This window comes from Anarhichas minor, unplaced genomic scaffold, assembly GCF_050575085.1.
Source record: "Anarhichas minor isolate MPS153535 unplaced genomic scaffold, ASM5057508v1 ptg000027l, whole genome shotgun sequence".
NCBI classification, from domain to species: domain Eukaryota; kingdom Metazoa; phylum Chordata; class Actinopteri; order Perciformes; family Anarhichadidae; genus Anarhichas; species Anarhichas minor.
In genome coordinates this window covers 19,022,491-19,035,670 of record NW_027466473.1, presented here as the reverse complement: position 1 = coordinate 19,035,670, position 13,180 = coordinate 19,022,491, and the positions used below count along the sequence as shown (strand labels likewise).

The 13,180-nt window shown below is 41.8% G+C and overlaps 1 protein-coding gene across 1 annotated transcript; it reads right to left on the bottom strand.

Annotated features, from left to right (window-relative positions):
* Positions 1-511: 511 nt before the first annotated feature.
* On the bottom strand, positions 512-10,752 carry usp2b (ubiquitin specific peptidase 2b). The gene is made up of 12 exons (XM_076101698.1): positions 10,405-10,752; positions 5,735-5,782; positions 5,492-5,618; positions 4,116-4,227; positions 3,892-4,002; positions 3,197-3,261; positions 2,989-3,092; positions 2,356-2,436; positions 2,185-2,263; positions 1,946-2,053; positions 1,713-1,833; positions 512-1,503 (listed from the first exon to the last, which is right to left on the bottom strand). Exons 1-12 carry the CDS (start codon positions 10,555-10,557, stop codon positions 1,398-1,400), a joined length of 1,215 nt encoding a protein of 404 aa, XP_075957813.1. The 5' UTR covers positions 10,558-10,752; the 3' UTR covers positions 512-1,397.
* Between the last annotated feature and the right edge of the window lie 2,428 nt (positions 10,753-13,180).

Genomic DNA, 13,180 nt, shown 5'->3' with positions numbered 1-13,180 from the left:
AACATTTTCATTGTTTGATTTTTAAAGTGATCCAAAAGTATTCAGATGAGATTACTTTTTTTTGTAATAAATGGATTGCATTACTAAATACAAAAATTGCCATGCAATTCATATTCAGTAAACATGACATTACTTTTCAAAGTAATCTGACCCAACCTGGCTCATGAGCACTTCACAAAGCTCCTCCAAGTGGGCGCAGTGTGAAATGGTCACCCCTGTCAGATGGCCTTGTTTTAAGTGGGTTAAAGGCGTTTCTAACACAGATCCGATCGGACCATACTCTGCTCATTTAGCCTAAAGTCCACTGCAAGCTCACTGACCTCTGCTTGTTACTTTGGATATGTGCAACACTGGTGATTAATATGAAAAATTACAAATTTTTAACGGTGAACGATGCATAAAACCTAGAATATCTTTACCCTCATGAACTGCTCCTCGACTTCCATTTGGCTGTCTGGATAAAAAAAAAAAAAGGGGTTAAATAAAGTAAAAAACTACACATAATGCAATATAAGTTAACATTGAAGTTTAATCATTTATAGACTCTGAACTGACTTAGGTGTGAAGTCAGCAAACATTATTGCTGCAAGAAGTGTTGTTGATGCATTTTTATACAGCTGCTTTGGTATGTCTGGCTTTCCCACAGAACAGTTACATTCACTGCGCTGTCCATAAATACTGTACAAAAATAATATGTGCTTTGACCAAAAAACCATCCTCTCTACATGAGCGGACTCCCACTGTTCTAAGAGGAAACTATAAGGCTTTGTTCAATGACGTATATACAGTCTGCTCTTTCATTTACTGGCATCCTGTTAAATAGAATAAATTATATCTTGCACTTGCTGTGTGAGGCATTATCCAAGTCTCTGCAATGTCGTCACATTTTAATGTCCTTATGGTTAATAGTCCGTGTCCAAAGTGCATGAAAAAAGTCAAAGAAAATCCACTTGACTGGGTGCAGATTCAGGTCCAGGCACAGCTGTTAAGTGTCTTTTTTGCTGTTGAGTGACTCCACTTTTGCATGTGCACCATGAAAACAGTCCAAAAGGTTGTTTTGAGTTGGACTCACAGCTGTGCCTTGAGCTGAATTCTACACCTTTGTTTTTTTTCTTTAAATGTAAGTAATGTTTTCTCTGTGTTACTTCAGTCCCATTCAACGTATGTATGGGTCCAGCTTGACATCCTGAAGTTCGAACGTTCTGTCACACCCGGCCATTCCTCTCCAAAACACGTTGAGAGGGCGGTTTTATTCCTTCCCAGCGACACGTCTTTGTGCTCCACATTCACAGTCTGTAATGGCAGGACTCTCTCCACTAGGCAGAGCTCTCTCCCAGCAGGCGGCATCCGTCCGGCTCCACCAGTGTGGTGCGGCTTATCAACTCCTCCGCTGGCGTCTAAAGCCGACACGTCTGATATTTGCTGTGTGTGGGGGGAGCCAGCTCGTAGAAGAGGACATAGGCGTTGCTGCTGCGGACCTGGCTGGAGGACACTGGGCTCACCCTGCACCACACACACACACACACACACACGCCACACACACACACACACACACACACACACACACACACACACACACACACACACACACACACACACACACTAAAGTTTCATACATTTCATTTGACGGCAGCTGCACAGCTTTCTGCCAATTTGATAAGACGATATGTGAGGTTATGTGACGACACAACAGTAGATCTGAGAGTCCATACCTGGAGTCGTTGTAGCTGTGCCACTCCCCCAACGCCGGGTTCTTGCAGTAGGCCGTGTAATGGCCTCCCAGAGCGTTTCCCGAGTGGTTGGACACCGCGTACAGGTTATACACGGCGCGCTCTGCAGGGAGACAAAGAGAGACCTTACTCATCAAATCCAGCCGAGCTCGGAAAGTGCACGGAATGTCCTCCCTTATCTCTCTATGCCTTTTCGGCAAAAAAAAACAACTCACCGCTGCTCTCTGACGCGAACTCCCGCAGGTCCAGCTCTTTGAGGGGGAAGTTGACATAAGTGGAGAGTTTGCTGGTTCGGATGTTGGAGTCTGAGAAGCGCTTCAGGTCTGAGAGGAACATCGAGTCAAGGAGCACACACACACACACGTTCAAAAATGACATTATTGTGTTTTCAGTGCAATTTTGAGTACTTCTGCTCCACAGCATTTGAGAAGAAAAATATGTGAGGAAAGGATACGAAGTACGAGTATCTGGGGGAACTTCTGGACGCTGAATCTTTTGGTGCATTTCCTTCTGGTCTTGCATCGGTTGCATGTCTGAGAGAGGGAGACAGACAAAGAGGGCAGTGAGATATTGCTGCTGTATAATCCATGTTTACAAAGGATCGAGGAGTGTGGAGGCTCCTTACCGGTCTCTCTTCCCCATCCAACACATCCTCTTTTGTAAAGAGCCTCAAGCAGTCTCTGAGAGTCACTTCACTTGAGCTCTTCTGCAGAGACGGAGTACAAAGCATGTCCAGTCAGGAAACAGCCAGCCATCGATCGATCGAAACAGCCAGCCATCCATCCATCGATCGATCCATGGATGGATCCATCGATCGATGGATGGATCGATGCATCGATCGATCCATCGATCCATGGATGGATCCATCGATCGATGGATGGATCGATGCATCGATCGATCCATCGATCCATGGATGGATGGATGGAGAGATATATATATATATATATATATATATATATATATATATATATATATATATATATATATATATATATATATATATATATATATATATATATATATATATATATATATATATATATATATATATATATATATATATATATATATATATATATATATATATATATATATATATATATATATATATATATATATATATATATATATATATATATATATATATATATATATATATATATATATATATATATATATATATATATATATATATATATATATATATATATATATATATATATATATATATATATTTCCAAAGTTTGTGTGTTCTGACCTGTGCAACAGGTATGGATAGGTCCCAGAATGGATCAAACACCGTGGAGCGGAAGCCACAGACGGTGCAAGTCACAGAGCTCTTCAGCTGTCCAACAAACAGATCTAAAAAAGGCAGAAACAAGACACGTAGAATTACATTTAATATGCATCTAAATTCAAGGACGGTTTGAAGGTAATTATGCAGCCCATCAAGGTTAATCCCTTACCCACGACTTTGCTGTCCTCTCTCTCTAAGTACATGTTCCACATCCGCTTGCCTTTTTCATCATCCCTGTGAATGAAACCGGACAGACATTCAGGTCAAAACTATTCATACCAGAGCGTCGTCTCGCAGTCTGTCTAAGCTAGACTGTTGCCTCTGTGCTGTTGTACACTATAGTGTTCAATATGTCCGTTTCAGACAACGTGATTGGTTGGTCTTTATTGGCGGCGCAAAAGCTACGATAAATATTGACCTCGTTCTGGAGAAGAATTACGCTTTTCCGCCGCGTAATATTGACGTTCTGCGTGAAAGTACTCATGACAAAAACATCAGTTAAAAAAATAAATATATAATGCGAAATAAATCACATGAAAAAGTTGCCGCCCGTGTATCCAATTATGCAAGTTTCTTTCTTACGTCTGGAATTCCAGGTATAATGGTAGTATAGTATATATGACTACTGTCATTTAACATAATGTTAGTTCAGAAAATAGCCACATAACTGCTACATCTGGAAGGTAATTAATGGCATTGTAATTATAAATAATTACAGTTTATTCCCACCTTTCAGGCATGCAGCAGCGTTTTTCTTGGCAGTGAGAGGTGTCAGTGACAGGGCAGGTTATGAGTGACTTATTGGGAGCAGAGGTGAGAAGTGTGTGTGTGTGTGTGTGTGTGTGTGTGGGGGAGCTGACTTACGAGAGGTGGTCAAAGTCCTCGACGGACACCTTCGGGCGGACTGTCACTCTGTTCACCTCATTATGGAGACCGTCCAATAAGAAACGTAGAAACTCCTGGGCGTCCTGCTGACTGCAAGGAGACAAAAAGGAGAATTGTTACTTTCTTCACCCTGAAATCAGCAATTATTCTTTAACTGAATCAAAGGAAAAAGGCCTACGAGCAGAGGAGGAGGGAAGACTTACTTGCAGCCCACAAATTTGGGAGCGAATCTCTGGATTTGGCTCCTAAAATCAGAGGGACTGATGGCCTCGTTGTTCACAGAGGTCCACAGGCTCTGAGTCAGCTTTGCAAACTCTAAGGCGAAGGAAAGAAATAATGATCACAATCATGAAAACAAGAGCTTTCTTTAGTTCAAAACACCAAAATTCAACATATTCAACTGAATGTTTTGAGAGACATCGGCATTCTTTAGCCAAAGAGGCAGATTTTGGACCTGGACTAAGACATTTCTGTAAATCAAGCTGTGACACCAACGAGTCTGAACATCTGGGAGATTTGTACATATTTGTATGAAAATGAAAATTATGTTTTGAACTTGATGTGTCTAAAAAACAAGCTGACAGCATGGACTCAACCAGGGCGGATTTTATACAATCCACTTACTTTCAACTGCATGTCAAGGTCTTCATCAGCGAATGGACCTGGCTCGGGTGTCGTGCCGGTGATGTGACTTTAAGCCGGTCACTGAAGACACCTGAGCCAGTTCCATGAAATGATGAAGAGTCATCTCACCGCTGTGACACGCGGCTGAAAGCTCTGAACAGCTACGAAGTGGGACCTTGAGTAGAATACTTTGTCACATAAATGAATTCTTAAAAAACTAAACCGAAGACTGAAAAATAAATAGGTGAGGCACATTTTTTTACTTATTGTACCAATTACAGCGATACAGTTGTGACACAGAAGAATGGCCTTTTAAAATACATTTAATTTGTCGGATTGCTTACTTTAACATACTCTTATATCGTTCGTTATCATATTCTACAGTAACTTTTCATATTTCTATTATTAACTATGTCTTATATTGCACCGTGTGATGCACCAATCACCATGCCAAATTCCTTGTAGGTGCAAACATACTTGGCAACATCGTGATGCACATACTGTGACCTGTGAGAACATTCTGTGCCAACACACCCTCTACAAAGCCCCGTAGGAGTGAAACAGTCCCTTTCATTTAGTGCCGAGTACAGAGGAAACGGCTTGAATGGATCAAAAAGCTTGGGACACACTCGTTCCTATAGAAATGCAGTTTAACTAATTCACTTACAGCAATCAAGCAGTCCGCTTACAGTGTTCATTTTGGCTCTTTTCACACATGGCGACATATGGGAAAGCATTTTAAAACTACAAAACTAAATCGTTGTCAGGTCTTTAGCAGCGAGTCAGTGGAGCACAGAAACATGCAGGTTGTACGGAGTACATAAAAAACTGACAATATGTGACCTTCTGCTGAGCCATAAAGTGACTCAACATGGACAAGGCACCACTCACGCCTGCAAATGTTCCTCATTATGCTGCTAAGTTGTGCTTTAACAGCTCAGCGCTCTCGTCCTACCTTCCATGAGAGCGCCGTTCGTCGTGCAGTTGCTGTTGTTGAGGTCTGTGCGATGGACGTTTCTCAGGCAGTAGTCCCTCAGCTCGGGGGTGTTACTCAGACACTGAAGGATGGAGTTCATGAAACACTGGGAAACACAAAACAGCCACAAACACAAAGATGAATTTAATGAGGTTCCAGACCCAGCAGGTCAAAGTGCAGCGTGTTGTACGTCGGACCACAAAGTGAAGTAAAAGCACTTACCGTGTTGCCCAGGTTCCTCAGTCCCACCAGGCCTTGAGGGCTCTTGTTCTATTCAAATAGAAAAGCAAGGAGATGTTGGGTGCGTTCATGCTTTTATTGGAGAATTGTAAACTGAACAGAAAACACACAACACTTTTAAACAGCATGAGGAAGACCTGGCAGGCTCATGACCGGGTCAACATTGGGACCATGGACGTAATGGGCCTCCTTGTTTGGTCCACTTTGAATATACGGCACTAAGCTGGACCGTAAAAGGGTTTACAGTTCAAATTCAAACCATAAATAGCAGATGTCAATACTGACAACTGAGTCTTGTGTGTCTCGTCAAATGAATATGTAATAATGTATTGATGCTAAAGAGACCCAGCCATGTTCTAAAAGCGTCCATGCAGATATTAGTTGTTCTTTCCCCTCTCGTCTGTGTTGCCTGCTGTAGCCGCAACAGATCAGCTTGCACGCGGTGTCAGTATGATGTAACTACTGCATGACAGCAGCCCTGTTACATTCCTCAAGTGTGAGTAAGCCTGAAAGGACGGTCTGGCCTTTAGTCAATGCGCACCATCTGACATCGGTCACATTGTTGGCACCAGCATGGCGGCACTGGTGCTGTGGATATCGGCAACTGTTCCACACACACTTGGGATGAAATAGCAGCGCCGAGGAACCTTACAGACGCCACTCGCAGTGACGTCACACGAGCGCGTGACGCGGCCCGGAGGGAGAAGAGCTCTGCTGGGAAACCGTAGAACGCAACGCGGTGTCAAGTTGTTTGTGTGGAGAGTTTCAAATTGCTGCCCGAGACCAGGATCAACATGTTTATGCGATATATCATGTGCCACCTGTAGTTTTTATCATCGGTTGGGCAGACTGATGCAAGGCTCTGAAAGCTCTGGCAGGGACTCACTGCAACCAATGTTCAATTCAAACGCTTAATAAAATGGAGGGAAACCATTTCATGCTCTTCACAGAGTTTTTAATGCTCCCTGATAAAATAGTCAGTCACCAATGTTTGAATTTCAGCAAAAATAACCAACATCATCCTTAAAATATCATCCTTGGGCTACATAATTAATAGAATATCAATCACATATTTGGCTTCCCGCAATTGAGTGAACACGATCGTCTTTACTTTTGACTTTTAAAATACGTGCTCGGCTTATTGAAAACACCGCTGCATATGAAATCAAGCGCTTCCTCACAGCCAGCCACCAGGGGGCGATCCAGATGTTGTGGCTTCCATTTTGGGGAACTTTGATGCCGTTGCGTGCGCAACCAACAGCGGCAGCGTGTGAGAAACTAGTGTACTACATAATGTACATTATTACCTGTTTGGCCCGTCTACTCACGTGAAGAAGAACCTTTATTCGAGTCTTATTTTTAATGCAGAGATTTGCTAATTAGCAGGAATGTAGCATGATGTTTTAGCTGGAGATGCATTGTGATGACGTATTGTACATTAACATAGAAGAGAAGACAGTGCTCTGTTAATTTAATTGTGCAAAATGCAGTAAAATGATTGTGTCTTACTGGTCTAAACAGGATCCTCCTTGAACACCGAGACAAATAATTGTTATGAAAAGATAAATATTAACAGGTGACATACTGGCTTGTGACCTGTAGCTCATCCCGAATGAGGGAACATAGTAACAGTGTAACTTGATGACGCGGAGCTATTACGCACCGTCACGCCTCAACGCCTCCGCTGAAGGCCGAGGTGAGCAACGCAACGACGGAAGCACACGTGAAGGCGCAGACGCAAGCGTGTATGCACAGAAACAGTAAACTGAGCAGCGACGTCAGCGACCTGTATTTAATGTAAACATGTTGTGGTTCATTCTTCACTGTACTCTTGAGTTCCACTGTCTGTTTGCCTACAGTGTGCTTCTTCTTCACTGAAACAGATGAAGAAATGATTACATAGGGATATTTGCAGGAGTCTGTACCAGATGTTGCACCTCCTGTGATTCGAAAATTGAAGAAGGCCATATTGTGATTGTTCAGCCCTAAGTTAGTACATCCTATGTTGTGTTAGTGGAGAGGTTTTAGTGCCTTGTGGTGGTCGTCATGTTGCTCCAAAAGCTGAAAATAGAACCGTGAAATCTCAAATATTTTCCCTCCCTTTATGTCTCCCCTCTTCTCTGCAGCATTTGAAGGTGACCATATGGTGTTGAGTCCCAACGTGCTGCACTGCACTGGTGAATACTGACTAGCGGGGCTTGGCACGCTCAGCAGGCGGCTTGTGATCTAAAAAAAAAAAAAAAAAAAAAAAAAAGACCCATCCAAAAAACCCAGAGGAGGTGATTGCATTCAGGTAATCTCTGGGCAAGACGGCTCTCCACTGGTTGGGATGACTTCAGAAAGGAAAGAGAGGGAGATAGAGAACACGGTGTCCTAAACCAGCTATGCATGCCTGGTCAAGGCCGCAGAACATGTGACGGAGGAAGCAACACTCCCACGCACACACACACACACATGGTGCCAGCTATGACAGTCCCTTGGAGAGAGTATAAACACTGTTGCATAACAGCAGGGCTTGGAGACGTTCAAAATGTTACAAAAGTTCTGGCACGTTTCTAAAACCGTTCTTACAAGAGAAAGCGATGAAAAATACCTCCTAGCATAAAAAAAGTACATTCAAACGTTGCCTCCTGAGGCATGTGATGAACTCAACTTAAGAGTCTATAGCTCTGTGAGGCATAATGCTAACATAAGCAAGCGAAGATATTAAAAATCGAAATGATAAGATTCTCATGAAGGCGGTCATCTTGTTCACCATCTTAGTTTAGCTTGCTAGCATGCTAACATTCGCCAATTGATGTTTTGCTCAGCCCTGCCCGCCACTGCTGCCAGAGCTACCATGGAGCCCACACTGTCACCAATTGCACTTCCTGAATATATATTAACTTATTTTAGAAAATAAATAAATAAAAAGCGATGTCGGAGAGAAGCAGACAGAAGGGTCTACGATATGAGCGTGAAGGATACATCAGCATTATGATTGGCCAGTCTGCGTTCGTTGGGCGGGACTTAGCGAAGGGTCAATTCACATTAAACACAAAGTAGAGCTGAGGCTGATGGGAATCTCATTAGTTTTGCAGGTATTTGAACAAAAAACTAAGTATTGGACACGTATTTTGTGTGTGTGGAGTAGTCGATCATGATTCTGCAACTATTTTGAGAAATTGTTTAAATCATTTTACAAGCAAAGATGCCAAAATGTCCTGGTTCCAACATCTCAAATGGGAGAATTTGCTGCTTTTCTTAGTCTTATGTAATATTAAACTGAATATCTGTGGATGGAGGACTGCCATCATCACCTTGAGCTTTGGGAAATTGTGATAGGTATTTTATAAACCAAAAGATACACTGATTATAGCCAGATTAATAGATAATGAAGAGCTGATGATGGTGCTAGACGAAAAGTCAGACGATCACCAAAGTCTTTGGGATTATTCTTCTAGGCATCATGAATGTCTATATTTAGAATTCATGGCAATCCATCCCATGGTTGTGGAGATATTCAAGTCCAGAGCAAGGTGATGTACCAACCGACCAATCGCCATTACTAAATCTAGAAGCACTACTAACTACATTAAACTACTACACCAAGAACAGTCTGCTGTATGTCCCGTGTAAACACAAGCATGCATACCAATGAGAGCACAGATCATCTGTGGAGAGGCCAATAATATCCCCTTCAGAGAGGACACAGACTTTAATTGCAGCCTGTGACCAAAATCCTTCGCACTGCTGTGTAAACACGTCAGACGCACAAGTATCTGCTGGCTGTGTGTTAACAAAATGTACCAGGCAGATGATAAGGTGTCAGCCATGGGCTCCTTATCAGCTGAGCTCCTTCCTACTACGCAAACGTCCCACTCAAATTCTCACTTTGATGCAGGCAGCCGCTGTTCTCGACTCCCCTGCATTGTGCTCATGCCTGTGTGCTTAGGTCCCCCGCTCCCCTCCTTCTCCTCTTAAAAGGCAGATTACGGCCTAAAGGTCAGAGTTGGACCTCCACAAAGCTCTCTGTGGCTTCCCATATGGTGTCAAAGTGGAATGAGAAGGGATCTATAGATGGTTGTGATTTTAAATTTTCTTCTTTTAAAAGCTGCACACAAGGGCCATATTTCATGGTGTCTATTTATTCTCTACATAAGCATAGCCATGGTATTTTTTCACAGGATATGACTAATTTGACTGCGCTACTTGTGTGGAAAATACTGCAATGTCAGCATACTTGATCTACTTTATGATCTACAGGCCTTAAAGAAAACTTCCATGAACACTGAACAAACTTTCTTCACCCAGGTTCAACAATACATCTGGGTTTAACATATGAATGCAATCACATTCTAAACAAATTGAAGAAAACAAGTTGTCTACCCCATCCTGAAATTAACATTATTGTTTATGTTAAACTTACTGTACATAATTGTGAAAAATCTTCAAATCTAAATAATCTGAAGGCCCAGCCCCCCCTCCTGCTCAAGGCTCAGCCCCCATCGTTTTATATAGTGCTGGTAAAACAATGTACATAATTTTAAAAAAAGAGGAAAAATGTGACCAAAAATGAGAATGTATGAGCAAGAGGCTGATGCTTGCAGACAGGTGAGACAGAGGCAGATGTGCAGCAGCAGCAGCAGCGGTGGTGGTGGAGGAGGACTCACCTTGGCCTGGTTGATGATCAGACCCATGAACGTGGACACCAGCTTGGACCGGGACAACGACGGACTCTTCCGCCGCAGGTCGGGTTTATCTACGGGGAAAGCGGCCGGCTCCTCCGGCACAGTTACCGTGTACGAGTGTCGCAGAGACGGCATGCTCGGTAGCGGTGTTTTGATGGTGGCGGCAGTGCAGAAATACTAATCAATGAATCGACAAGGCTAGACGGTCGGGTCGGGTCGGGTCGGCTTTTCGTCCTGCTCGTGTCTGCGGGCTGTCGGTCTCTTCTGTCCCGCACTCGTAAGTTACACAACCCGCCCGTGCTGGAGAATAACAGAGCGGTGGCGTGTGTTGGAGTTTTTACTGCGTGCTTTAAACATCCCCTCCCACCCAGCGAGGCGCTGCCTTCACGTGCCGTAGGAAATATCGGAACCGCCAATGGTACAGTGACAGTAACAAAGTAGCTGTGAAAGAGCTAGATGGAGAAAAGCACTCGGATTATTCACTTATAAGTAAAAACACTACAATGTAAAAAAAATACCACATTAGAAGTAAATGTTCTGTATTGATAAACGTACTATCTATGTGAATATTATCAGCAAAATAGAGCTCTAGACTACAAAATAGTAAAGTATCAAAAGTAAAATAATTAATTCTGCAGTAAAATGTCCTGTACTTTTGTTTTAATATGTGACAATATTAGGTTTATTGTGTAAGCAGCATTTTTACTGTTGTAGCTGGTTGAGGTGGAGCTCCTTTTAACAACTATTTTATAACATTCTGGTTTAGTCCAGAGGTTCCTGACCTAGGAAGTCGGGTCCCTCCAAAGGGTCATTATTAAGGAAGGACAGAAGAAGTTCTGGTAGAGAAATTCTTTACTTTTTGCTCTACTTATTTCTTTTTTTGTTGTATGTTAAGATTTATTTAAATGAAACCATGTGTTTTTAGTAGAACTGCTATCAACACATAAACATCTGAAATTTGACAAGGGGTGACAACCTGAGACTGTTTTTTGACTAGTTGGGAACCACTGGTTTCTTAACAATGCACTGCATTTTATACAATCATATATCTATATATTATTAATGTAAAATCCTATATATCCTCAAATACATGTAGTGGAGTAAAAACAGTATACAAAAATACCCCATGAATTATAAAATTGATATACTCAAGTGAAGTATAATTATAATAAAACTGATTATACTAAATATAGTAATAATTCCACTCAACATTCAAAGACATTCACATTTGATTGATAAGATGGGTTTAGAACAAGATACCACAAGCAAGTTTGCTTATTGTGTAGCTAAAACCAAATATGTGTTGGCAGAAAATATAAGCTCTCATCAACTTTATTCCACCGCCTAAAAACCTCAGCAGAAAGACTTGCTGTCCTTGACTTTGATCTTTCGACTGTGGGTCTGATTTTACACAGAAACAGCTGTGAGTCTGATAAGAAACTTGATAGCTGGCCTCGTAAATCTTTACATGTCCTTACAAATCACTAAGTCCAGTGCTTTTAGAGTCATGTAACACGCGATACTTAGCTGATCAGGTTTTATACCTGTATTATTGCATTTGGGGAGCAGTGAAACCATGTCTCTTAATTGAGCAGAACTAAAGAACTTTGAGTCTCTTGGATGGAGTGAGTAACAGAAGGGTTTACCCCCTTGGGAGCACGAATCTGCTCAGGAAAACTCAAGACAATGTATTGGTTACATTCAGATATTTCTTTATGTAAAATGAGACATTTTGGCCTGATTGTAGCGCTAGAAGAAAGGTTAGGGGGTCACAAATAATATTAGGATCTATCCTCTGGAGATTGTGAATATGAAAAAAATTGTACGTTAATTTGACCAGTAACTGACTATTAGGACAAAACACTAAAACATGGAATTCCATTCACACCCAACTGCCACACCGTAAAAACACGGTGTACAGTGAGAGAACACCTCAAACAGAACACTGAGTCAGGGAATCCCTTTCTACAAACGTAATAATTAACCACCCAAACGCATTGAAGAAGAATGTGACCAGCTAACTTAGACACATTCCAGTCATAGCAGACTTTCACTGCACAAAAATCGCCCTGAAAGCACACTCCCAAATAATTACAACTATTTCAATTTCAAACACACCTTTTCCGTCGTAACAGAGTCGCTCCCTTCATTGCAACATGCAAATATGTACTTCCACTTTGCTCCTCCACCCTCAGGCGAGCCCTGCATCCTGCACACATGCACGTCAGCGAGGGAATACCGTGAGCAGTAATCACGTTTAGTGTCATGTTTACCAAAGTAACCATCTTTGTTGATTGTGTTAGCATGCTAACATTTGCCGATTACCGCTAAGCACAAAGTACAGCTGGGGCTGATATGAATGTAATCAGTGCTGTAGGTATTTGGTCATAGACCAAAGCCTTGGACAAATTACATTTTTGACTTGCAGGTAAGTTAAGAGATCACTACATTTCATACAATTCATCCTAAGGGGGACATGAATGATGGTACTCGATTTTACACAAGTTCTTCCAATTATTGTTAAGATTTTTCAATCAACATCACAAATGTCAACTTCATGATGACACTAGAGGAAAAGTCAGGGGAACCACCAAGGTCATTGAAATTCAACCTGAGGGGAAAATGAATGGTAGACAGCAATGCAAGACTGCTGCTCTTTACTGAGAATGAAAGGCTGAACACAAAACAGCTAAATAAAACCTTACATCAGCAGAATAATTTGAATGATGCAATAATTAAATTGGAAATTCTCCACATT

Excerpts from the sequence above, each read along its gene's own strand:
- usp2b (XM_076101698.1), bottom strand. The coding sequence starts at position 10,557 with ATGCCGTCTCTGCGACACTCGTACACGGTAACTGTGCCGGAGGAGCCG. Across the intron at positions 4,228-5,491 it reads GAACGGCGCTCTCATGGAAG|AGTTTGCAAAGCTGACTCAG; the intron begins GTAGGACGAGAG and ends CCTTCGCCTTAG. Across the intron at positions 2,437-2,988 it reads TATCCATACCTGTTGCACAG|AAGAGCTCAAGTGAAGTGAC; the intron begins GTCAGAACACAC and ends CCGTCTCTGCAG.